This window comes from Geospiza fortis, unplaced genomic scaffold (assembly GCF_000277835.1).
Source record: "Geospiza fortis unplaced genomic scaffold, GeoFor_1.0 scaffold281, whole genome shotgun sequence".
Lineage (NCBI taxonomy): Eukaryota > Metazoa > Chordata > Aves > Passeriformes > Thraupidae > Geospiza > Geospiza fortis.
In genome coordinates, this window is record NW_005054340.1 from 630,017 (window position 1) to 656,489 (window position 26,473).

General features: G+C 39.3%; 1 protein-coding gene across 1 annotated transcript in view; it reads right to left on the reverse strand.

The window, feature by feature from the left end:
• Nucleotides 1-26,473, reverse strand: part of CTNND2 (catenin delta 2) — a 635,688-nt gene that overhangs the window by 220,556 nt on the left and 388,659 nt on the right. The window contains exons 6-7 of the mRNA XM_014307661.2: nt 24,987-25,181; nt 5,512-5,764 (exon numbers count right to left, since the gene is read on the reverse strand). Coding sequence (XP_014163136.2) covers nt 5,512-5,764; nt 24,987-25,181 — 448 coding nt within the window. The remainder of the gene's footprint in view (nt 1-5,511; nt 5,765-24,986; nt 25,182-26,473) is intronic.

Genomic DNA, 26,473 nt, shown 5'->3' on the forward strand with positions numbered 1-26,473 from the left:
GAAAGACTTAAACACAGACCCATGAAATGAGCACTCTCAAACACTGTCCGGTTGGTTCTACCAATACAAGGGGCCTGGCCTGAGTAAATTTGATGCAAAAAAATCCCCAAAAACTTAGGGTGCTCACAGGACCTAGAGAGTTGAAACATGTGCTTCCAGAGACAAGCCTACACTGCCAAAATTTACATTATCTGATTCACTAAAAATGTGTTTCCCATGGCTGCCCTACTACCATCACCTCTGGAGAAACCTTCCCCTTTATCCTTAATTTCAGGTAAGGGTAAGAGGGACCAATTAAGAGAAAAGGAGAGCTGCCTATCATGCCTTGTGTCACATAAAAGCAGGAAGAGTATCTGCAAGCCCTGTTCTGTCTCATGCAGACTGTGAATTTGAACTTCAATCTTCTGCACCTTGCATTAGAGAGTTAGGCCAGAAACTCACCAATGCCACCACCAGTCCCTTGGAATTCTGAAAATTCCAGCCAATGTCTCAGGCCTGAAAACAGCAGTGTTGCACAGTGCTGCCACCAGCTATACCACAGTCACAGCAATGCCTTCCATCTCACCAGAAGTTTCTTTCTCAAAGTGACAACCCTTCCCAAAGAACCTACCAGAAACGTTCCTACCAAGATTGCCAATGTCCCACCCATGCAGGATTATACTGTTATGTTCTTAATTCTTTAGACTCTCAGAGTGCCTGGCTGCTATTCAGACTTACAGCAGACTAACACTATTAATACTGAGACAATCTTTGTAACAAAGTGAGATTAAGTATTTGGAGAAGACTCCTGCAGAAACATTTAACAGGCCATGCTCCAAACTCTGTGTGCTAATCTCATAAGCAGTTTTACGGGAGCACAGAAATTAACCTAGAGTTTATTTTACTTCTGTCATTTTTCCTACAGAAAAAGAATGCTCTCTAGCTTGTATTTTGCAAATGAAATATATTTCTGGGGAAAAAAAAGGAGAAAAAAGATGAGTTCTGAAACTTACAGTTCACACAAAATGTTGTGATCTAATTTATATCCTTTCGTAAGCGAAAAGAAAGCTAGTTTAGAAGTTTAGAAGATAGCACTGTTGTTTTCTGCTTAGGAGGAAATTAAGGTCAGCAGAGGTAATGAAATGAGAAGTTGACTCTGAAAATGCAAAACCGACCAGAAATGTTTGAGAGTATTACAGTTAAATCATGCATCTCCTGGAAAACTTTTGTCTCTGTGCTGACTTACACCCAGACAGTTCTAAAGGTGAGGACTGCTACAAGATAACTGGGGTTTATTTCTTTTTTTTCTTGTGAAGTTGCAACATGATTCTCTAATGATAATGTTTTCTTCTTTTTAAACAAGAGCCAAATAATTATTGTAGTCTGTTCTATAATGCATAATGGACCTTTTACAGTTTCATTCACCAAATTATCCCACCTTTTCTGAATAAATAGTTCTAAAGGTTCTGAAGCACATGGAAAGTGAAGCCATAACGGAAAGTTTTAAGTGCAGATCAATATAATTCAAGGCAATATTAAAAGGGACAGTGAGCTCTGAAAATCACTTTGGTATCCATGGTGGAGTGTATTTCACACAATTCTTGCTGTTACCTCAGCTTTTTGCCAGCTTCTTTGCAGGAGATGACCTGTGTATACGTGTGTAAATAAAAACAGGTGGGAAGTCACACAACAATGAAGAATACCTGGTGACTGGACACATCAAACCACACAGTTTGAGTTCATAAACCAGCAAAACCAGTGCAATCACAGAACCTCACTGGTATGTATATAAATGGAGGAGATGAAAATGTTCTATTTTCATCTGTTGTGTAGCAAGTGTAACTTAGCCACAGCGGTACATGTACACAGTTTCTTACTAGGTTAAAACTTCAAAAAGTAACTTTTTGTCAAGTTCATACATATTTGGCAAGTTCAGAATTTGGAATTAAATCTGGAAGGTACACATACTGACAACTGGATCCCAACATTTCTAGGATTCCCCAGTTTTCCTAAAATTTAGAAACAGACAAAATAAAACTGGAGAATAAAATAATAATAAAGTAATAACAATAATAATAAGTATACACAAGCCACAGATAACTTGTTAGTGCCAAGAGAAAGATTAATCTTCCTTCATGAAAGTAGGCCGGAAAATACCACATTAACATGTATTTCTGATACCTTAAAACACTCAAGACTTCTCTCAATCACAGTTCAGAAGAAACCAAATAATTATGAAATAAATATTGTGTTATTTCCCTCCTTATACCACATCTTCATATAAGAAATTATGGCATGAAACAGTTGATATCACAGCCCTAGCACGTATTTATTTTCCATTTTTTTTAATATGAAGGAAACATAAAAGAATGTTCTGAAAAATCAGTCTGCAATGATACAAAATTTTCCATTGCCCATATGCAGAACTTCAGTATTATTTCTGACAGTGATATGGGACTTATTTCCTTTTCAAACAGCAAAGCCTCACTCTCCAACAGGATAGATGTGTAAAGTTTTTACTACCTGTCTATAAACACCTATGAGCTAACAGTTTACCTGCATAAATTAAAAATTATCCTGTGCCAGAAACTGGATTGTAAACATCTTTTAATACCCTTTTTTTTTAGGCTTTTGTCCTAAACTCTAACTTAATGAACACTGAACTGCATTTTATGACAGCTGGATGATGTAGAACAGATGTTACACTAAAATTTCATTTGCCAAATGTCAGCTCAGAACATATATTCAAAATTAAGAGTATCAGTAAGACAAACTACATGGTGAAAACAATGGAAAAAAATGTCAATTACATCAGTGTCTGCCAACCATTTTTCTGGGCCTCCAGACAGAAATTCTGTCTGAATTGAAGATTCCAGAAAATTATGTTCAATTTCAAGAATGCTAATTGCTTATAAGGGTGAGTACTATCTCTTCTGGATATCTACATTTTCATCTTGAGCTGAATGATACATAGGCTAATCAAAAGCCTACAAATAGTGTGCTTTTGTCTTGTAGATTTTCCTCTGCCACTAAGCATTTTTTTGGACCTCTGGTTGGACAGGTAGGTTTGGTGTCTGAAAATGATGCCTACTATTGCCCTCTACAACTTGTACACTCTGACCACCAGCCAACAAAAGCAGCAACACGTCTGTAAGGACACTTCTGACTTATCGGCTGACAAAGTGCAGCTGCTGACCAACCTGTGTACTTTTTTATTGCTGTGTAAGACATAACTGGTAACCCTCTGGGGCATACAGCACAGCTCAACACAGCCACTGAAAACCTGTATTGCATTTGGGTCATCTTCCTTTTCCTGATTGTATCTCCCACATTCTACCCAAAGTAATTTCAATCCTTCCATATTATTTTTTTGAAGTATATGGAAAGTCTTTCATTTTATCACTTTCTCACTTGTAATATATTGGCGTTTTTGTAATCTATTCATGTTAAAACAACATGTTAAAAGCATTCTGATTGCTTTTGTTACTTTTTCCCAACTCCTTTCAAATGTCCAATGTCTTTCCAATAGCTGAATGATCAGCAACTATTGTAGGCCACAGACAGTTTCACAAGTCAGTCTGCCTCGGCAGAGTATGGTTTCTGGGGATTAAGGCATAACATAACCAAGTGTGTTTCTGATATTTCTTTATCAGAATTATTCAAACCAACATGCAAGGGTAGAAATACTAATGTATACCACACAAAGCCTACAGATCAAATAAATGAAATCAAGAGTAATGCAAACCTATTTACAAAAGTTTTGTACAAATTTCCAATCCATCTAACAGTAATCAGTAATAATATTTAATGATCCCTTTAAAGGGTTGATGAAGTTCATTTTATACCTAGATGCCTCCTCACTCCTATTTTACCTCCAGAAATCAATACTCATGAATGTACAAATGCCACGACAAGGAAGAGCCAAAAAAGAAGCAAATGAAAAATACTAGCACATATTCTATATATCCTGTATATCCTATACATTAACAGTTGCAAAGTGATAACAAAGGAATTGAACAGAAATAACCTCTTCTTAAAAAGGTATTATGTCTAAGCCCTGTAGAGATACTGTAAGTATGTCTTTCCTGTTTAGAGGGAATAGCATTTTCAATTCTATCGTGCTTCTCCTAAGAACATTTCATATAGATTACAGTCATTTCTCATCTGGTCTAATGCTCTCCTAATGTAAGTTTCCTTAACTTTCAACATAACACAATTACAAAGCAAAGCTCTTTTTTATACATGGGCTGTATTATTTTGGAATAGAAATATAATATCATCATTTCAGAAAAATACCTTTCCCCTCTCGTTACTAATATTTGCTTTGGCACAGGGGGAAGAAAGGAAGCAATTAAATACAATTTTTTTTCCAAATTTCTCCAGTTAAAATTAAGAGGGAAAAAAAAAAAAGAGTTGAAGACAGAACAAGTAAAACTCCACAAGCAGTGATATTTCTGATGTGCTATAAGATGTTATCTGCTGTTCCTGGGTGGAGAGAGAGAAAGAACTGCTATAATGCTAAACAAGTTAGGAATCAGTTTATGAATTTTTTTTTGAGATTTTGGGAAAGAAGTTTCTTCAAATTGTTACTTAAAAACCTCCAGCATTTTTGTTGTAGGCAAATTTTTGGACTCTTCTATCATTAAATTACACATCACAACAAACAAATAAATAAATCACACCATCTGCCAAAGAAAAACGTTGGTATAAACTAACACTTTCAACAAGTTTAAACTCAAGTTACCAAAGGGAATTCCTTTCTTTTCCCTCAGAAAACTGAACAGAATCACAAAGTGCATTGAGGATTCCAGCTAGCACTTCCGTTGATGTTATAGAAGTCAAATAATTTCCCAGAAAATTCTCTATCTATGTGACTGCTTGGGCTGTAAAGTTTCCTCTTTGCACTTTCCCTAAGTAGATTAGGATGGTCACCAGCAACATTAAAAATTGTGCTAAATACTTGAAAAGAATGCACAGCAATAACCATTTCTGCAGAACTGTAATCATACATTCTATTACCACATACTGGCACTGCAAGCCTGTACAACACATGGGATGAAACACAACCCTGGTTGCATGGTTTTTTCACATTGCTCAGTCTCACTGCACAACACCCAAATATCCTTTTCCACAGCATTTTAAACATTACATGTAGACAAACCAAGAACTTCAACAACTTCTGCCCAAGAAGCAACTTGAAAAGTCAATCCACAATGGCTACAGAGTCAACAGTCACTCCACTCCTCCCATTTCCAGAGAAAATTACTTTTCTTAAGCTTTTGAGGGGTGGCACTACTGAAAGCAGACTAAACACACATATTCAAGACCACATCTATCATTTCATCACACAGAACAGCTCATGAGAGCTTTCCGGGTGAAGCATTAGGACAATGCTGTCATGCAAACAAAGTCTTTCATGTACCACCACGGGCGTTTCTTTAATATCCAACAGCAGAAACACGCAAAGCAAACCGCAATTACAACCCTCAGCGCGAGCGGGAAATAAAAGACAATGAAGAAGGTTTCACCCACCTGGGGTCTTTCTGAATGCTATCAATGGAAGGTGACCTAGCCAAGGTCCCTTCAGGTGGGATGGCTGGCCCAGATTTGCTGTATGGTGATTCAACAGAAGGACAATACTGCAGCTGTCGGTAGGGGTCTGCGTAATTGGAGGCTGGGCCGGCCGCATAGCTGGCCCTCTGGAAGGTCGCGGTTGCGTTCTGTGTGCCGTGCTGGCTGCCTGTGCGCTGTAAGGGTACGGAGTCGACACCAGGGGAAGATGGGGCTACGACAGGAAAGTAGGGACAAAGTAAAAAATTGAGGACCTGTTCACAGAAATGGTTAACCAGGTCTAGGCAGAGGAAAAAAAAAACACACACATATAAAACGAGGGTTCAAAAAGAATGAGAAAAAAAACAAACAAAAAGAAACAAGCAACATTGTCATTTTCCAAACCTTAGAAGGAAATAACCATCAAACAAATTTCTAAATGACATGCCAGTTCTGGATTAGAAGACCTTAATTCCAATTAAACAGATTGGAGAGGTATTTTCACCTGGGGTTCTAACTTCACTAACACAAAATGAAGCGCAGAAGCAGTACGGGAATATTCAAGCTAAGGTTCACAACCACCACTGAGTGAGGCTTTTGCAGTCCTTACAGGAGTGGAAGTCAGTCAGATCCACCAACAGGAGGAGGATCAAAGCAGGCTCAAGAGTCCAAAATGACACAGATGGCTCTCCAGGAGAAGAAATACCCAGCCATCCTAGATTTGTAGCCCCGGTATCCATGAAGCAGGTAAAACTAGACACCTGCTACTGAGAATCACTGCATATGCTTTTCCCATCTCCTGGAAATTCACCTTAAGACTTAGGAGAGTGTTATTGCTAACTCAGTCTGAAAAACAGCTAAGCACAAGGTGACCATGTAGATGTCTTAATACACACCAACAGCGGCTGCGCTCATACACCAGAGCTCAAGATTAATGCATTACCAGTTCTGAGCAGCTTAACCAATAGCTTTAAACTGGCTTAATGCTTTTGCTACTCAAAAATCTTATTAATCTCTCTTGTAGCCCATTATCTTTCTGTTACAGCACTGGGTACCAGTCCACTGGATTAAACATGCAGTATTTTTGAACCAAAGTCCAGTTAATGGCAAATGGATTACCACTGTAAGGGCAAGAGGACCAATACCCACACGATCTTTGGCATGGAGACAGATACAAATTAAATGCTGGCTCTGCTCAGAAGAAAATTTGGACTGTTTGAAGTGGCACATGAACTCATGGTGGTTGCCATTTCTTCCTGTCCCAAGACAACAAGAATACTTTTGCCAAAAGGAATGGCCTGAGTCCAGGGCTGTTTTTAGCTGGGTCAAATTCATATGCTAAACTGCAGACAAAACCACATACTGAAGAGACATGTTTTTATAACAGATTTCTCAATCATTTTTCATTGGCATGCACATTTAAAAATAAATATTTAATGCATTATATGTTCATGAAAGGGATTGTAAGCATTTTATCTCAAAGTGTCAGCAAATGAAATACAGTCAGCTTTAAATAAAATTAACATGGTTTTGTATGACCTTGTACTTATCAAAATTACAACACCTGAAAATTTTAAATTTATATTGATTTTTTTACTAATTTTAATTTTTTTCTTATGGTCCAAAAGTATTTAATTTTACAATGGCAAGTATCATAACTTAATTCCAAACATAAGAAAGTGGGATCACCCACTTATCTATTACCCCATCCCTGGAAGTGCTCAAGGTCAGGTTAGATAGAGCTTGAGCAACCTGATCTAGCTGAAAGGGTCCCTGTTCACTGCAGGAGGCTGAAACTGGATGACCCTAAAGGTCCCTTCCAACCCAAACCACTCTATGATTCTACAGTCACATTTACTCGCATATATAGTAACATTTTACATGTATTGTTTTGGTTTAATTACTAGTCTGTGTAGATATATATATATGTATATACTTCCTTAAGAAATGAGTAATTAAGACACACAGACCTTTTCATAAAACTGCATCAGTTCAAATACATTAACAGTATCAACATATTTATACATCCCATGCACAAATCATGCTAAATTCAGTGTTAGAAAGAAGGACAAACATTGCATTTTAACAGAAAATACAGAGTTCAAAACCAAAATCAGGTGCCTTGTGAGAAAAAGAGTAATAAAACAAGTTAGAGAAAATACTAGAAATATTTTCAAGTGAAAAAGAGAAAATGTAATTGTATACTGACCTAGCATACTCTTAAGCACTGTCATTCCATAGAATATGCTACTACCTTTTGACAAATTGTATGGGGAATTGCAAAAAACTCTACACCAATACTGCTGAAAACAAGAACTTCATCGTAATGTTTATTGGTTTGCAAAGTATTCCACTGTATTTCCTTCATCTTCTTTGCAAGACAGTTCAATGATAATCATGTTTGTTTTTAAATTATTTGAAAAGATTTCATTGTATTTTCTCCTTTGTCTTGTTATCAAAATAGGTATTTATATAAACTGAAATTGGCTGTCATCCTAACACCTACAAGCTTATCAAGTCACTGTGATTCATTTCTCAAATTACCCTCCTAGCAGACTGCTACTTCCTTTTGAATTTTATCACTATGAACACAGAAATGCCATATTCAGAATATGAGAATGAGACAAATCTATGACTTAAACACTCACAATTGTGTTTATTTGAACTGTTACCCAGATCAATTAAAAGAAAAACAAAAAACCCAAACAACTACACATTAGAAAAACTTCTACATCTAACTTGACTACATCCACTGTCATTGACTGTACATGAGTTATGCTTTAGCAGACATTTTTACAAAAATAAGTGTATGTAAAACTGAAGAAAAGTCATCTTCTACCAATACACTTCCCTTGCTTAAACAAAACCCTTTAGCAGCCAAACCTACTGAGTGAACTGTGGCTCTTCTAGGCTATGGCAAACTACTGAGAGCTCCCTTCTATTCAGCTATTCAAACAGCAAAGCCAGAGCAATTATGTCTAATGAAACAGATATAGAAGTTGATTTCCTCACCCAGCACAGTAAATCTTCTCTGAGCACAGGGCATCCAGAAGGCACACACCTGGACTGAACCAGAAAGCATTCACATACCAGGTACATTTGCAGATGGTCATGCAACCTTTTAACCTGTTTGTCAGGTTAAAAGGTTGAAGACAGCCTTTTCTCTAACTTTCGCATTTGACTGTCCTGTCAAATCCAAGCCAGCTACACTTTGACCAGAACCAGGTCAGTTTAGATGAGCTGACAAGGATAGGGGGTTTGCCCCAGCAAGGAAAGAGAGGAACAAAAAGGAATTACAACAGAACTGTTCCTGTGGAAATAGGCTGACCTTCCCTCTCCCACCAGCCTGAGATCTGGCCTGGCTGAAGCAGAATCATGGTCAAATCATGTTGTTTCCCTGGGTCTACTGCTGACCCTATTCTGCCTCTACAAAGAGGTAAAACCAAAACTCATAACCACACTGTGAAGAAGCAGGTTTAGTTTTGTGAAGCTTGAAGGTAAAGGTGTCCACAAAACCAGATCTTCCTCTGGTCTTCAAAGTCCCAAAACTCACAAGGAGATCAGATTAAAATCAAATAAGCAGAAGGACTCCAAACCTTATTTATCCTGTATTGTGTCTTGCCTAAGTGAAAACACTGCTTTCAGTAGTGACTGCTTTCCTCACCTATGAAAACACTGCTTTCAATAGTGACTGCACTCCTCACTTTTTAGGAATTTACCCGGAAATTCAGTGCATTCTGATGTCAGGTAAGTTTCTGAAGCTCTGCTTGCTCCTTTTGCACTGGTTGGCTTTCCCACAGCTCCTGCTCAGCACAGTGGCCTTGCAGGGACACAAGGAGAGGGTGACTGGGACCCGACCTCCCTTCCCAAGTGCCCCACTCCAGACATGCAGGAAGGGCTTGCGCAGTCCATGACCTGCCGCTGAGGCTGGCTCATGCTGGAGGGAGAGCCATAGCACACACTGTGCTGCAGCCAGCAAAGACCCAGCACAAAAAATGACATGCTCAGTTGTAGGCCAATGAATCTCTATATATTATCATCAATATTTTAAACTTCAATGTAAGAACTGTCCTTGAAAAGGAGAATTTTAATTTTGGGTTGAGAAAAGGGTTTCACTGAGAATTTCTGAAATGAAAATTTTCCAAATGAGCATTTCACACTGCAAATCAAGCACAGTCTCAGTGATGTCAGTTTGTCCCCTAAACGTTTAAGATCTTGCTTTAATTTGCCATGTCATTAATACCTAAAAGATACTGTATCATCTCAGCCCCTGACTACTCCAACCAGAATCAGTAAATAGAGTATCTGGGGTACCACACAGACATTTAGTATGTTCTTACAAACATTTGTCGAAGAGAAAGAGAAGTCCCTGTTAAATATAATGAAAACCCTTTGAAAACCTGATATATGCCCTGATTATGGTTCTCTCGATTGCAGAAACAGCATATAGAAAAGCCAGTCTTTATAATTTAAATATCACAACTTTTATATTAATGTTGAAAATTTAGGTGTATCACTAAATATGCTCATAATGTGATACTCAGAAGCTGACTTTCAGCTTTTGAATGTTCTTCTCAATCTGTGGCAGATGTTAGGAACCACTAATGTAAAAAGCAAGACCACCTTGATCTATGCAAGGATTGTATTTGCACTATACCTGAGTATCTTAGGGAGACCAAGTTTGCATATGAACTGCTAAAAAAGTTCAGACTTTCTAGAAGCCAAAGGACATTTTGCCAAGTTAACATAAGAAAGATCAGACCTTCAGAAATTATAAATTAATTAATGAGAATTATCTTGCTACACCTACTTGCTGAAAATTACCTCACTGATGCTGCTGTTTGATTTGCAGGTATTACCTTGTAATTTTGTCTTCTTATTATTTGATATTAGACATTCAATTCCTGTGCTAATCTTCTCCTAGTTTCTTCCATGGAGATTTCAAAATTATTTTCTTTGTTTTCTCCCTTTATTTGTTTTCTTCACTGCTTTGCACTTGCAGTTGATATATACCCTCTCGTGAAAGTTGAAAATTGGATCCCAGTGAGATATCTTTTCAGTGCAAAGTATGCCCACCATCCCACCATGAGTTCATAAATGATATAAATGCAGTACATTCTGTTGGTACCAAATTTATAAGAAGATTTATAAAGCAGATCCTTTTCCCACCAAATATACCATAAAAATAACAAGTGTCAATTATGAAAAAAACTCATCGAGCTTGGGACACACAAACACTTTAACTCAAAATGCTGAAATTAGTGTTTTAAGGCATGTACCAGCCTTTTTGGCATAGAAGTTAAAGAAAATAGCTGTTAATCAAGCTAGTAGCGAACTGGCAATCCAAAGGAACAAGCACAAACAGTCAATTTTAATACTGCTCAAGGTGCATGGTATTACATATAAAAATAATAAATACTACTAATAATAACTTGCTTAGATGTTACTTTTAGAAGCATTTTTCCACATGGGAAGTATAAAATTTTAGAGAAATACGTGCTTGAGGGAAACTGAAAATATTTACTGAAAGAGGGGAAAAATCCTTCCCTGTACTTGGTATTAGCAACTACCTCTAATGCTGTCAAGATTTGACAAAGGCACTATCCTATCTGCTGCTCAAAATACACATGCACATGCAATTTTGCACTTCAGACATGCAAAGTGAGAACAAAACAAAACAAAACAAAAAAGCAAACACTACAGGATTTCAAGATACAAGGCTTCAGTTTAGATTTAAAATATTTAGGACCTTCTGCAAATACCAAATACCACAGGAGTTCTGTGGAGGCTGAAATCTTTGCTATATGACTTCTCATACTCAAACCAGAAGAAACACCGTAAAAACTACAACAACTTTCTATTTCTCTTGTTTTCCATTTGTTCCTCCCTCACTTTTCTGCACTCTTTATTTTGTCCTATCTAGTTTTTCTTGCAATCAAAATCCTCAGCCAGGGACAAATGAAAAGGACTTTTCAGCAAATCTTCCTTTGCATCCTCATGAGATGGGCTCTTCACCAGCCAGCCAGCCTTTGATTTCAAACACATCAACCTTTTAGGACTTCCAGGATTGTTCTGCCTAATTCTTTCTGCAGGCTTCAGCTTTCTCCAGATGCTCCTATTTTGTGTAAGTCAGGGGAAATACATCCTCCTTCCCTCCAGTCAGCTTCCCCATCCTCAGCTCCATGCTTTAAGCAGCTGGTCCTGGCAAACAGGTCTCCCTGCTGCACAAGGATATCTTTCAAGGGAACACAGCACAATGTACAGGGGAAATGCAAGCAAACTAAAAAAAACTAATACAGAACAGGATGGCGCATAGCAAAAAAGGCCTCTTTTCCACCCACAAACATGTTAGTCATAATTTCCTCAAGTACTGGTTACACCTAGCTGTCACACCTACTTGTAATTAGTATGTCTACAAGCTGGTAGAAGTAGGTATTCAGTAATATTTTAATCATCAGATGTTTTCATGACATGGTGAGGAGGAAGCCTTTTTATCAAGGCAACATCCCTGTCTACCAGATACCATCACAGGAGATTTAGATTTTTCTTACTTTTCCATCCCATCTTAAAAACCACAGGTGGCTGTTTAGCTGCTATGCTCCCACTGCTATGGGAAATACTCAGGGCCTCTCTGAATTATTTAATAGGCTCATTGCCATTGCTGGCAGCTGTAAAGTACTAATCCTAATGAAGGTCATGAACGTATTCATAGGGAGTGTACACTCCAACCAATCATCTCCTTACCACTGCAATATCTACATGCCATTCTTTTGCAGAAGAATTCCTTGTTTCAGAGAAACCAAGGAAACATCACTTGTGCTCTGTATATTGAGTTCAATGAGTCTTTCAACACAAAAATGGACAATCTTTGAAGACTGAAGAACTGAACTCAGTGCTACTGCACTGTGTCCTTTCAGTTCCATTTTCTAAGAATGTTCTTCAGATCTAACACTAATTGTAGTAGTAAGGCTGAACACTCCTCTCCTTTGCTTAGAAACCTACGTTTATTCTATAATGCAGAAAGAGTCAGTCAAAGAAAATAATGCTGCTTTGGTTTCTGAGCTATTCCTCTCTTTACATTACAGCTGTTACCTGGGCAGTTCAAAGGCTTTTGTCTATCTTGTTCCACTTCAGTTTGCCCACTCTCACATTGTGTCTTAGTTCCTTTTTTTTTTCCTGTTGGGGGAAGCTGCATAACTGCCACTTCCTAACCTTCAGCATGGAGAATTATGGAATTATTTTCTTCATCACCAATTTAGACTTAGCATTTCTTTACTACTAATTAATTTACTTATGGGTTCGTTAGGCAATTAGCTGGTGTCAATCTGAAATCACCTGGTACCACCAGGATTGGCAATGGAAGCAAATAACTTTATGAATGAAGTCATCTATAAAGATTTTTGTACTTCTAAGCAAATGTTAATGCAGAAACATGTGGATGAAGTAATTCAGTGAGCACTAATAGTGACAGAATTTGTATTTTAGAAACCTGTATTTCAATTCAACAGATATAGTGGCTGAGTGAGTTCCTGCCCAAGTTAATTTTGCAACAGTGCTTAATGGGTCTTCAGTGAAGCCTGAAGTCCAAACCTGAATGCAGCCTCTTCCACAGCTGGGTTTGTCATGGGCTTCACTGCTGTGCCCCATCTCACATCCCCACATCCATAACCTCCTCCAATTCTACATCCTTCCCTCCTGGTCATTTACCACCAGGAGGTTCCAGAGTTACAGGGTGTCCAAGAGTTCCAGAGTTACAGGGTGTACAGTAACACAGCCTGCATCTCAAAGGCCTGTATCTCAAAAGCACATATAGCTAAAGCATAATTTTAAAATCCACCTAGTCCAAGTGGACACCAGGGTTTTATGCAGATATTAGAATTTCAACTGTATATTTTCAATTATTTCAGATTTCCAACTCAAGGCTGGAATGACTTCCTTGTTTACAACCAAACAGAGGAGAAGCCTCATTTTTCAAGTTATCAGTATTAAGAAATATAACACTTTTTTCCACCTCCAGGAACTGACTGCATTTTAAATCTGCCAGATTTTAATCTCAGTAATATATGCAACTTTCATTCTCAGGTTCAGCTCCTACCATGTTTCAGTGATGCTGCTCTGCACGTAAAAAATGGTGCGTACACATAATGTGATAATCAGATGCCAACTCTGGCTGCTGAAGACGTTATTGCCAAGATCTTTTCTCAGATTGTGTCTTCTCTCTCTGAGCTCCATCCCTCAGTTTAGGAAGAACGTGCAGTTTAATTCATTTGTTACATGAGCATTTAAACAGAGAAATCAACAACTGCCCTTCCAGAATTTGACATACTAAAATTCATCATGGGAATTTCCTCACTAGAGATAAAATTCAACCCTGAGCAATGGCACAATACAGGAGACATATACATCTCTTTCTTCTCTTTGCAGTAATACATGATTTCACACCCTGTGCGTGGGACAAAATGACCCAATCACAGCAAATCCACACAGACCACGCCGCTGCACATAAATGAGCCTACTGCAACTAAATCTCTGCTTTCACTCCTAAAACAACCTTCTCTTGAAATTTCTGAAGTTTCCTGTCCATCTGGCCAGCATAAAGCTGAACACATGGACAGAAGTCATAGTTAATATATAAAAAATATATATAAATAGTATGAGACGATAACAGATTAACAGACTGCACTGCATCATGCTACAGTCATCGAGCACATGGACATCATCTCCGTCAGATTTTGAGTTTTCCTTATTTAGGGCACTATAATCCTAAGCAGTCAAGTGGCTACTAAATGGTATTTCTTAGAACATCCTAATAAACATCAGCTTTTTAATTAGTAGTTTCCACTCTGGAATAGACAGTTGTTTTGTTATTAAGGTAATCACATTTGTGTTCCAGTGCCAGACCATGTGGTATGTTCACCTTAAACATTAGCCTAACTTCTGCAAATGATAGTTTAAAAATTGTTGAATACATTTAAGTAAAAACTACTTTATTTGTATACTTGTACTCATAAAAACTACAAGTGAACTGCTGAAAGTACGACAAAGGAATAGTTCTAAAAGTAGCCAGCCTTGTACTAAGAAAAAAGAGAAAGAGTATAGCCTGAGTAAAAAAAAAATGGACTGGTGATTTTTAAGGGTGCCTTTAAATGTAATACTGCAGAAGGAATGGTCCTCTAACAAAAGATTTAGTCATCTTAAAGACATGACTGGGGAGTTACCTGAGGCACAGCAGTGTTTTTGTTCAGCAAAGATTTACAAGAACAAGATTTATGAAGGGTGTTTGAATTGAATTTTTATTTCATGAATGACAACCTTGCATTTCTACGCAACACTGAAGTATACAAATGAGAATGGATGTCCTGCATCACTTAAATCTAATGTGATGAATCTTTAAAGAGAGACTACAGCTGTACAGTAAATAGATGACAAATACACCTACAGTTTCTGGCACAAACACTGTATTTTCTCAGTAGTGGCAGATGAGATTTACAGAGTATGTACTCCCTTGAGCAAGATTTTATAATCACAGCTCTCCCTCAACAGGTGGCAAAAGTCAAGGGGCACCTGAGAAATGCTCAGACATGTTACAAGTCATTCTCTTAAAAAAAGGAGAATACAAGAATTAGAAAATATATGGAATAAAATACAAGCCTCTGGAGGTATCCTGCTCATGGGACACAGGACAGAATTCACAGATACTAACCATTCTAAAAGGTTTCTATTCTGAGTGGTAAAATCTTGTCTGTATCCATATGGGTACAATTCCTCTACAGAACCCAATCACGGGCTCAGTACTTTGAAACTACAACTATTTTATTTGGAGAAATGCTTCTGCACTGTAAGGGGGGATATTGCTTTCAGATTACAAAGATGATTCTGAAGGGTTGTAACATCTGGCCCCTCCCTCTCCATTGCTGTCCACAGGATACTGCTGAAGTTGAAACTAGTGCATTTTGTTATTCCTCTGCTAAATTTTTAATAGGAGGAAATAAAATAGAAAATTCTTTCTCACAGAAGAAAAAAAATCACCTAAAACATATATGCAAGACTATAACACAGGTAAGACTATACGAGCAAACCTGGATCTGACAAATGAAATGAGATTATGACTTTGTATTGCCTTGAGGTGATTTGTTATTCTTTATGCAGATTACTAAGGTATTTTCTGCTCAATTTACTTTGTACTGAAGATTTGTTCCCTGCTTGCTTCCTATAATTCTCTCTCCCAAAACAATGTTATCAAGTGGATGTCAGTTAGGAGTACAGGTCTATTATCACAACATCACCAAACTGAAAGAGATGTAGTTGTAGGAGTAATTCTTCTTTTTAATTTCTTTGAAAACATTATGTCCTATAGCCAGAACTCCATGCTGTGTGATTTATCAGCATGATCCTCAATTAATCTACAGCTGTGCCATCACAGCACATCCATGTACAGCAGCTTATGTCATAACAAAACAACCTGTCCCCCAGCCAGAAAAAAAGCCACCATCTAAGCAGAAAGAAGCAATATTTGGTATTTATAGCTAACTCTTTTAGATCAGAAAGAATGAAAAATTAAATACAGAATTAAGAAGCAGCATAAAGGACAAAGAGTTTAATCTAAATGGGGCAATTGAAAGCTGATAGTTCTGTTGTTCCTCCTTTTCCCTTGAACTGAGAGTTTTAGAGACAAATAAAAAAAATGTATATTTGAAACCAAAGTTCCCTTTTTCTTTTAAATCATGTATTTGTAATACAAGAAAGAGCATGTGACAGGTAACTTTTGATTAACAGCTAGCTGACATTCTGAAATTAATTACTATATCAATGTACTCACTGGTGCCTCCTGTAAGAACCTGACAACATCTAACTGCTGGTATACACAATTTTTTTTCTCCTCTAAGCCCCTTTAAATTCCTTTCACTCATTAATCTGAAGTCTATGGAATTAGAAGTGATACATCTGGTTAGCTAAATTCCAATTCCCTGCTGAAAAGCAATACTTAACCTGAGAAAGGATAACTGTCCATTTACTGGGATATAAAGTGCCTTTGGAAACTGCCACTGGGGATATGCAAGGCTCAGGCTTCTGATTCCCAAAGCTGAAGTTATGTTTGCACATCTTACAGGTGCAGCAAACTGAACTAAGCCCTCTGTATGTGATTCATCATGGCATTAAAATTGCAGTCCCTCAATGTCATTTTACATAGTCTCATTTTATTTCATGCTGTGTTAATTTTCTAAATTTTCTTCAGCATGTTTAAATCATAAGACAGCTTCACTGATTTGAAACAGCTAAAAACAAAGAAGTTACCAAGGGACCATCAAAAAGATATATCTCCAAGTAAAGCTTCAAAAAACCCCCCTTGTATTTGTTTCAGGTATCATCTCAATGTTGAGCATCAAATGCAAGGTGCAGAAAACCTGTGGTATCAATTCAGGTGGGGGATGAAGGGATTTAGAGCAGCCCTGCCCAGAAGGACCTGGGGGTGAATGAGAGGCTGGACATGACCCAGCCATAGGCCCTCACAGCCCAGAAACCAATTGTATCCTGGGCTGCATCCAAAGCAGTGTGGGCAGCAGAGTGAGGGAGGGGATTCTCCCCATCTATGCTGCTCTGGTGAGACCCCACCTGGAGTGCTGCAGCCAGCTGAGCATAAGAAAGACACAGACATGTTAGAGATGGTCCAGAGGAGGGCCACAGAGATGGTCAGAGGGCTGGAGTGCCTCTCTGATGATGGGAGGCTGAGAGAGTTGTGGTTGTTCAGCCTGGAAAAGAGAAAGCTTCAGGGAGATTTGAAAGGGTACCTGAAGGAGGCCTAAAATAAATCTGGGGAGGGACATTTTAGCAGGGCTGTTGCAATAGGACAAGAGGCAATGGTTTTAAACAGAGGCTAGAAAGAAGGAAAGCTTGTTTTACAATGAAGGTTGTAAAGAGCAACTGGAACAGGCTGCCCAGAGGCAGGTGGTAGATGGCCCATCCCTGAAGACATTCAAGATCAGGTTGGACAGGGCTCTGCACAACCTGGTCTGGTTGAAGAAGTCTCTCCCTACTGCAGAAGGCTTGGACTACAGGATCTTTGAAGGCCCCTTGCAACCCAATCTATTCTATGACTCTATCATTCTGTTCTAAACTATTTCATGACCACCATTAAAAAATCCCAACAAATTTCAAAGGTCAAAATATTAAGGTTTAAAACCTTAAAATTGGTTCAAGAACAGTTTATCTGTAAAAGCATACCTAAAACCACAACCCATTTGTGATAAAACACAACTACAATAAAGTAGCTTAACTGTTCTTGAAAGAAGAGTACATCACTCTAAAGGATTCAGACATCTAAGTTTTTAATATGTCAAATTTTTGAGTATTTGAAATTACTTCACAATATGTAAAAAATACCCATTGAAATAATGACTTCTAAAAATTTCGAAGATATTCACTACTTCATTAGATACCAAGGCAAGTATTTATGGTCTTGTGTAGATTATGTACTTTGGCTCATTTCATGCATCCTTTGTAGACTCATTCTCCTTTTCTACAGGACAACAAAGGAGGTTAGAGACATGACAAAATGTTGAGAACTAAAGAAAGGCTAAGCTGGACCAGCATAAAAAACATGCAGCAAATGAAGCCCTTGGGTATTTCAAAGCAGCATTAAGAAGCCCACGCAACACCCTCCTCCATCCTTGCTGCAAAAATCTGTTAAAAAAATTCCTTGGACCTACTCATCAATTACTGTTCCCACAGACCTCTGGCTCCCTTGCTGGCAAGGCAGGGCCATCAGGCAGCAGAGCAGCACTCCCTCCCAGGACAAGGCAAAGTCTCTGCCCCACCAGGCCAGCTGCAGAGGGAGGGCAGGGCAGAGGCAAGGAGATGGTGGCCAGGGCAGCTTTCCAGAAGCCACTTCACAATGCCAGACTTCTGTCTACCAGGTCAGTGAGATGGAAGTTTGAAGAGGTCAGGCCTTTCATAGAGGGAGGGAGCCCCCAGGGAGCCGGGGCAAATGACACATGAACCTGGCTCTGAGAGCCTGGACTGCCTCACTTCACTTGTGCAAAGCAAATGAGAAGAGGAAGAGGTCAGAGCCATTTGAATACCCCCAAGAACCAAAACTAGCAATGTCCCCTCCCTGCAAAAAAAACAAACTCAAACAAAGATTACAATTCATTTTGTATGGGGTATTCCTGCCTGGGGCAGAAGAAAAATGGCTTTTGGCTTCTCCCTCCTACTTCTTCAGGTCACAAATAGAGACATGATCCTCACCATAGACACCTCATCAGATAGAACAAGGAGGCACTCAGTCATGTTGTGAAAAAGCCATCAGCCCGTGACAAAACAAGGACTAGGTTTTCTTGTACACCTTCTCCTTAGACACTGCTTAAACTCCAGGACAGCAAAAGCCCAGGCCAAGCACAGCAGGCATAAAGCAGCAAATGCTGCCACTGCCACCTGGCTCCTCTTCTCATCCCTCCAGCAGTATCTAGTCCACGAAGAAAGACTGGACTCCAGAAAAAAACCCTGCTTCTACCCTACTAAAGAAGGGTAGAAGGAGAAATGCAACATTACTACAAGCAGCACTTGAGATAAAGCAGCCCTTAGTGGAGACACTTCCTTCAGCAAATGAAGTACCAGGCAGGAGTGGGATGGAAGGCAGAGAAGAGGACAAGAGCATCTGTCCAGATACTCAATGGCAATTCTCACCTTTGGCAGTTTTTCCTGACCTGCATCACAGGACAATGAAATATTGTGTTTATCCTGCCACTGGCAAATGGCCTGGAGCAGCAGATAACTCTTTCCTTTGAAAAGCTGCTGTCTTGGCTGTTAACCACTCTCCAGTCAGCATTCTTCCTCCACACAGAAATCCCGCTTGCAAATAGACATATTTCTGCTTTGCACCTGCCATCACAAATTCCACAGGTCTCTTCTCTTGGATCTCTGTGCCATGATGCCCAGGAAGTGGTGCAGCCTGTGGCAGTACAGCTTTTGGGAACAGACATGTTCAGAGCTGCTGGTGTACTGGTGGAAGCACTCAAGCATCAGCGGGAGGAATCTCAGGGAGGTGGACCTGGCCTGAAGGAATGGAGGCCATCAGAGAAGCCTGAGGGCAGCCTGGCAGCTGCCTGCACACACAGGGCCATTGGGCAGCTCTGAGGGTAGCACAGAAGTGCTGCAGTGTGCACCTGCCACAAACACGCTCCCTGATAGGTAACCCATTGCAAGAGCATGCCTGATAAGCCCTGCAGATCCCACCCTAAGCAACTCTTCAGAGACAATACAAACTTGTACTGCCTAGCCTTCTACTCCGCAATCTCCTTTCAATAAATCCTTCCTTTCAGGGTTCTCTTCAATTTCAGCAGATCAGTCACAGACTCCTCATCCTCCTAATGCTCTCAGAATGGTCGCTGCAGTACTCTGCATGCTCTGTCTCCATCAAGGAGGTAGCTCAGCTCCATGCACCCAGAACTCCAACGGGTACCAAGTGGTCATGGAACCACACCAAGCTGCTGGACTTTGAAGCCCATTCAACTATGACTGAACTGTGTCACAACACCTTCCCTATGGTGACCTTCTGGGGACTGAGACAGAGACCATTCTCAGGTTGTGCATGCCAAGACCATCCCTAAGCTTTCATCCAGGCTGCCAGGGCTGTCCTGATGCCAGCAAGATGCACATGCCCTTCACAGAGCTGAGGAGGACAGGTTCACCCCGCCAGCGCATCCTTGTCGCTTTTGTAAGGCTGGGGTCTAAAGTATTTGCCTGCAGCCCCTGAAACTAGTGAGTGCTCTTAAAGCATGTTTTAAGATCTCTGCAGGTTTTAAGATCTAAATGCTCACGGTTTACCAGCTCTTACACAGCAACACTTACTTCATCTGATAAAGCCGCTCTTTGTAGAGAGTTCAGAACAAGCACAGTTCTCCCATTTCTCATCCCTCCCTCCCAGACCACTGGGGATAGTGTTCTTTCAAGGCTTTTACAAACTTTACCTGGAAATTACATCCTTTTTACAGAAGAGGGCTCATCTGTTTCTCTGAGAGACCACAATAAAAGCATGAGCTTCCAGACAGTGATGCCAGCCTCTGGAGGGTGATGACAACTGTTCATACAGACCCCACAGCTGACAAAGCTGTGCTCCTGAGCTCAGCACTGACAGCCCACAACCAGAACAGTGAGGATGCTTTGTCCTCAAGGCAGCTACAGAAATCCCAGGCTTGCAAAATAGCGTGATTTTGTCTGTTTTGCCTGGTTTCATGTTTGATGTGGATTAAATGTCAATAACTATAGACTAAACCTCTAGTTCAAAATTCTAATTCTGCAAAAAAGCAAACAATCATTGACTCCATGTGCCACTCTGGCTGAAAGGCAACCCTTCCTCCCTCTTAATTAACAGCCCTCTTCAAATTCCATCAGTGTTCATGTAAACATCCCATCAAAAAAGCTTATCTCTCCTATATGAATAATTCAAAACCTTTAGGTTTATGAGGAAAATCAGTAACAAACCTGTCTGAACAAAAATTATTAGGGTTATTTAGTTGAGTTACAAATACAAGCTATAAGTTGCTATTCAGTAAATAAATTAATTTGCTTTTTCTATTGTGTCTGAGTGCTCCCTTCAAGCACATCCTTTGAGGCTTCCCATTTCAAAAGGAAAATTTCACACTTATTGCTTTTAGTGCAAAAGTCTGGGCTGGTACTTTTTATATGAGAGAAGGCATTACCCTTTGAAGAGCAAAAGGGATTGTTAAGTAAAAGCTTAACAACCAAAAGAGCTTTTACAGCTACTGCTGTCAAATTTGAAACATTATTTTTAGCTTGAACAGCATGACAGTAACACACCCAGTTATAATTTACACTACAGGTACAGGCTGGCTGGAGAATGGAACAAGACTAGACCTGGGGAGACAGACCTGGGAGAGTTTGTGGATGAAAAGCTCAACATGATCTGGCAATTTCTGCTTGCACTCCAAATATCCAACTGTGTCCTGGGCTGCATCCAAAGCAGCATGGCCAGGAGGGCCAGGGAGGGGATTCTGCCCCTCTCTTCTGGTCTCCTCTGAGACCCCACCTGCAGTGCTGCAGCTCTGGGGTCCTCTGCACAGGAGGGACAGGGAACTGCTGGAGCAAGCCCAGAGGAGGCCACTAAGATGCTCAGAGGGCTGGAGCACCTCTTCTGTGAAGACAGGCTGAGAGAGTTGCGGCTGCTCAGCCTGGAGAAGGCTCCAGGAAGACCTCAGAGCCCCCTTCAGTACCTGAAGAGGGCCTACAAGAGCTGGAGAGTGACTTTTCAAAAGAGCACTTAGTGACAGGACAAGGGGGAATAGAGTTAAACTAAAGGAGGATAGGTTTAGATAAGATATGAGGAAGAAATTCTTTATGCTGAGGGTGGTGAGGCACTGGAACAGGTTGCCCACAGAAGCTGTGGACTCCCCATCCCTGGAAATCCTCAAGACCAGGCTGGATGGGGCTCTGAGCAACCTGGTCTAGTGAAAGGTTTCCTGCCAGTGACAGGGAAGACAGAACGTCATGATCTTTAAGGTCCCTTTCTACACAAACCATTCAGTGATTCTTTGAAGAATTCATCATCGCCAAAGGTATTAGGGGGAGATGTTCAGACATGTTTTCTATCTTCTGCAGTATGCAGTGCAGAACAATCACCATGCATTTCATTCTCAAGTGAAATACAAAGAAAATACTAAAATTAAGAACCAAAACACCACCCAAAAAACAATGAGTATATACAACAAACTTAATTTAGTTCACCTCATAGAGAAATTTTAGCTTATTGTATTTTGCTTACTGAATGTTCATTCACCTAGAAGACAAAAAGCTCTTGAGAGGGCTTTATCCTCAGTTGTGTAAACATTCTTGAATGTAATATGTATTTAAGGGCTCATAAAATAGAAAGGTGATGTCTATAGTAAGTGACCATTCTTGGTTACTTTTCCAAAGTAAGTGAAATTTTCAAATTCAGGAATAACGTTCTTTAAAAGCAAACAAACAAACCAAACAAAAACCCCATAAAAATCCCTTCAAACCCCACAAAGTACAACAAAAGTAAAAAAAAAAAAAGAAAAAAAAAACAAACCAAAACCAACCAAAAAAGAAACCCCACTAAAAAAGAAATTAAATGGCTTGCAAGTATAACTAACTTAATTTTTATTTCCAATGGGCAGTGTGAGCTGCAGAGAAAAAAATCCTTTGGACAGCATCTTAAAAGTTTGTCTTCCCTTTTTTTTCTGTTGGATGAGGAAAAGCATGCATCATCATCATGATTAAAGCTATTTTTGTCACACACAAAGGGTGTGAACTATGGTGTACGAAGGAGCGCTCTGAAGTCTTAAAGCTCCCCACTCTGCCATGACTCATGCACACAGAATATACAGGCCATGAATCCTTGGCACCTATCTTCACGGAGTACACAGTAATCTATATCCCCCATATCTTACACCAAATAGCAATCTAGTCTTAAATTAAAAAAAAAAAAGAAAAATCAACACTTAAGAAAACCCAATAAAGGAAAAAAAAATTATGTGCAAACTTGAACTCCTTTCTCTCCTCTCTGTTAATGTGAAAACAATTGTATGATTTCCATCAGAAAGGATATGTTCCTATTGGTATTTGGGCTAGAGGCAGGAGTCTGAGAGCTGATCCAATCCAGCTCAAAATTCCCTCTGAGCACTGACAGCTCTTCAGCCTGGCTGTGTGAAAAGCTGACAGCTACCAATACAGCAAAAGAGTGATCAGACTGGCACACATCTATCTGCTTTCATTTCCCCTGACCCTGATGATAGGGGTGCAGGGCAGAAGGCATGGGAGGATCAACCCAACACAAAGTTGGACTGATGGGGTCTTTCTTCAGAGTGAGCCTGCAGCAACATTCAAATCCACATCCCAAGTGGCAAAACAAAACTCATCTTCACAGGGGATGTTTCTGCTACCCATATGACTGTGGGGTTTTTTTAATTTTTTTCTCTTTCCTTTTGAAAACCCATCTCCATGTGTAACCAACTAACATCCCGTGTCCCAATTTAATTCACTGTAATTGGTATCTGTGTTGACTAGGTTTCCTTCCTTACTGAGGTGCTGTGAACAGTACAGTCACAAGACAGCCTGCTACTTCAGCACAGACAACCAAAGGGATATTTTGCAAGTGAAACAAGAAACCATCTTCAGGGCATGTCTGGGAAAGAGCATCATATAGGCAATATGAGGCAGCCAAAGGTGGAACAGAAGGCTTAAAGTTCAATAGAAACAGTAGTTTCAAACACTACCACTGCCTCCACAACTCATTGATGTAAGCAGAGATTTTTCTCCCTTTCATCCAAAGAATAGTAATTTTTCTTCATATCCATGTATGACTCTATAGAAAACATGAGACACTGACAGTTTCTTTAACAGAAGGGAAATGGTGCAGTGGTGCTCTCCAAAAAGCATAAAGCTGTTGTTACAGGTATTTTGCTAGATAATTCTCTGGCTAAATTTCCTTTTTTTAAGATTTCCTCTTGTACTCTGAACAACCAAACTTGCATAAGGCAGTAGGACATGCAAAAACGGCCAGCTTTTCCCTTGGAGAAATGGGTTTTTTAAAGAAGTTTTAAAAAAATAGTTTTAAAAGAAAGTGAAGTATCTTGCTCTGAAAAATGCACTTAACTTTTCCTTGATGAAAATAGGAGCGATCTGAAAATGGACATAATCTTCCCTCTTTGATAAACACAGCAAAGATGAAACACCAGAAATACTTACAATTCCTAAGGCAAGTTTCTTCTACATCTGCTTTAGGCTATTTTGGCTGTAGCATTTATATACTCTAATTATTTTGTGCATTAAATACCATAAATATCCCTGTTGATTTTTGATCTATTTGTGGGTTCCAACATACAGCTGTATTTCATTTGGTTGAGAGGACATTCTGCAAGTAGGACTTGTACACCAATGCATTTCAGGGACAATCATTATTATTTATGGATAAACCAGTGATGCTAATAGCTTTTCCCTATGTTACCATTCAATTTTATGTCTGTGTACCTACACCAAAGCATACCTCTGTGGGACAGAGGAAGAAAATGTATTTATGATTTACTTTGAAATCAAGTGAACAATCACTTAGCTTTATGTGGCAGGAACTTTGCAGTCCATTTGCAACACAAAAAATATCCTAGCAATTTCTTCAGAGACAACAGATCTTTCTCCAAGACAATACACTAGATTAATAAAAGTATTTTCTCTCTCTTTATGAGTAAGCTCCCTCCCCAAATTAGCTTAACCTACTGTACATGTAGCACATCATTAGGTACTTCTCCCTTTTGTGCATGTATCTGGGATTCTATTGGTAGCTGCCATCTGCAAAAGGTATTTTATTTGACTGGCATGCACAGAATACATTTGGTTAAGCACATCAGGAAGAGAAGAAGAGTTAGTAGCAGAGAGTAAGTTACATATCTCATAGAAAGACAGTCATGCAGGTTACATCCACCTACCTGTACTAGTGCGATATGTGCCTGTGTGTGCTGGTTGCAGAGGGTCCCCCTGACTCTGGCTGAGACTCCTCATAGGGGGCTTCTGATAAACTCTGTCTTCGTAAATAGGATCTATGTGGTGCTCTGGAGACTGCAGTGCCCTCAACTCGGAGCCAAGGTGGCTGTGCTGGCTGCTGTAAGATGCCCGAGACCCAGCTGCAAACAGATTTATAAGAGACGTTTAAGAGGGAGAAAACAAGAGACAAATACAGGATCTGACTGTTAAAATTTTACCTAAAAGTAGCATTTAAACACCAAAAAAAAAAAAAAATCCCCAAAGAAAGCTAAATAGTGTTTTCAACATGCAAATAGAAATAGCAAACAAGGGCAGCTACAGCTCAATTTAAACCCTTTAGCTGCATCATTCAGCTGCCTGCATCTACACAAAAATCCTATTTCTTCCAAGGAAACTATATATTTTGGTGAGATAAATATCATGATTATCATCTCTTCTTAAACAGAGACCAAAGAACCCACCACTTCCTCTTAAAAAAAAGAGGAAAAACCCCAACTCTCCCCCCTCCAAAAAACAAAAAAAAACCCCTGAACAAATTAACCCCAAACCAACCCCCCACCCTCTCATTAAAAATAAAAAAAAACCAAAACCAAACAGACAAAAACAAACAAACAAGAAAAGGCAAAAGCTGTACAACCCAGGAATGTCCTCAACTAAACGGGTCCAGTACTGGGGAAGGTAGGAGGGTTGGGGAGAAAAAACCTGCAGCAGTCAGAACGAGTTTCACATGTTATGCCCATATCCGAAGATCTACAAATTAAATAAGCTGGAGTTGATGAATGGATGTAGATTTACACGAAGGCTGATCTTTCAAATGCTTCTCAAAATTGCAAGAGAATGGTTGTGTCTTATCAACATTTTGTCTTCAACACTTTGAAAAAAAATCAAGTTGCTAAGACTTTCTACAACTTAAATATCCTCTGAGAATGAATAAATTAAACACACCTCCTGAAAAAACCATTTTAAGGATACAGCTTTTTTTTTTTTTGTAAATAACAAGACTAAATGCGATTTTAATAAAACATCTTCTTATTCTACTATTAAAAACAGATTATATTAGAACATTTAAAAAAGAGACTTGTATATTCCAGCTGTGATTGAAGTTGCCACTTCAATCCTTTTGCCACTCAGGTACTTCAGCTCTGTGGTCTGTTATCAAGGTTGGCAAGAAGAGTCATGGGGATGCCATACAAACATTACACATTTTGAAGGTAAGAATAAAGTAAAGTAGGCAATAAGTTTGCAAGTGACACTTTACAAATGTCAGATCTATACCACAAAGTGATAACATGCTACTTAAGTGTTTAGAAAAGCAATCAAAGACACCACTATTCTGGCCCTTGCTGCTAGTTCTGTGAGGTTGAAATCCTGGATGTAGGTGATGTTTCACTAGGCTGAGCTTGTACTGCTCACACCATGGGTGTAGCTATTC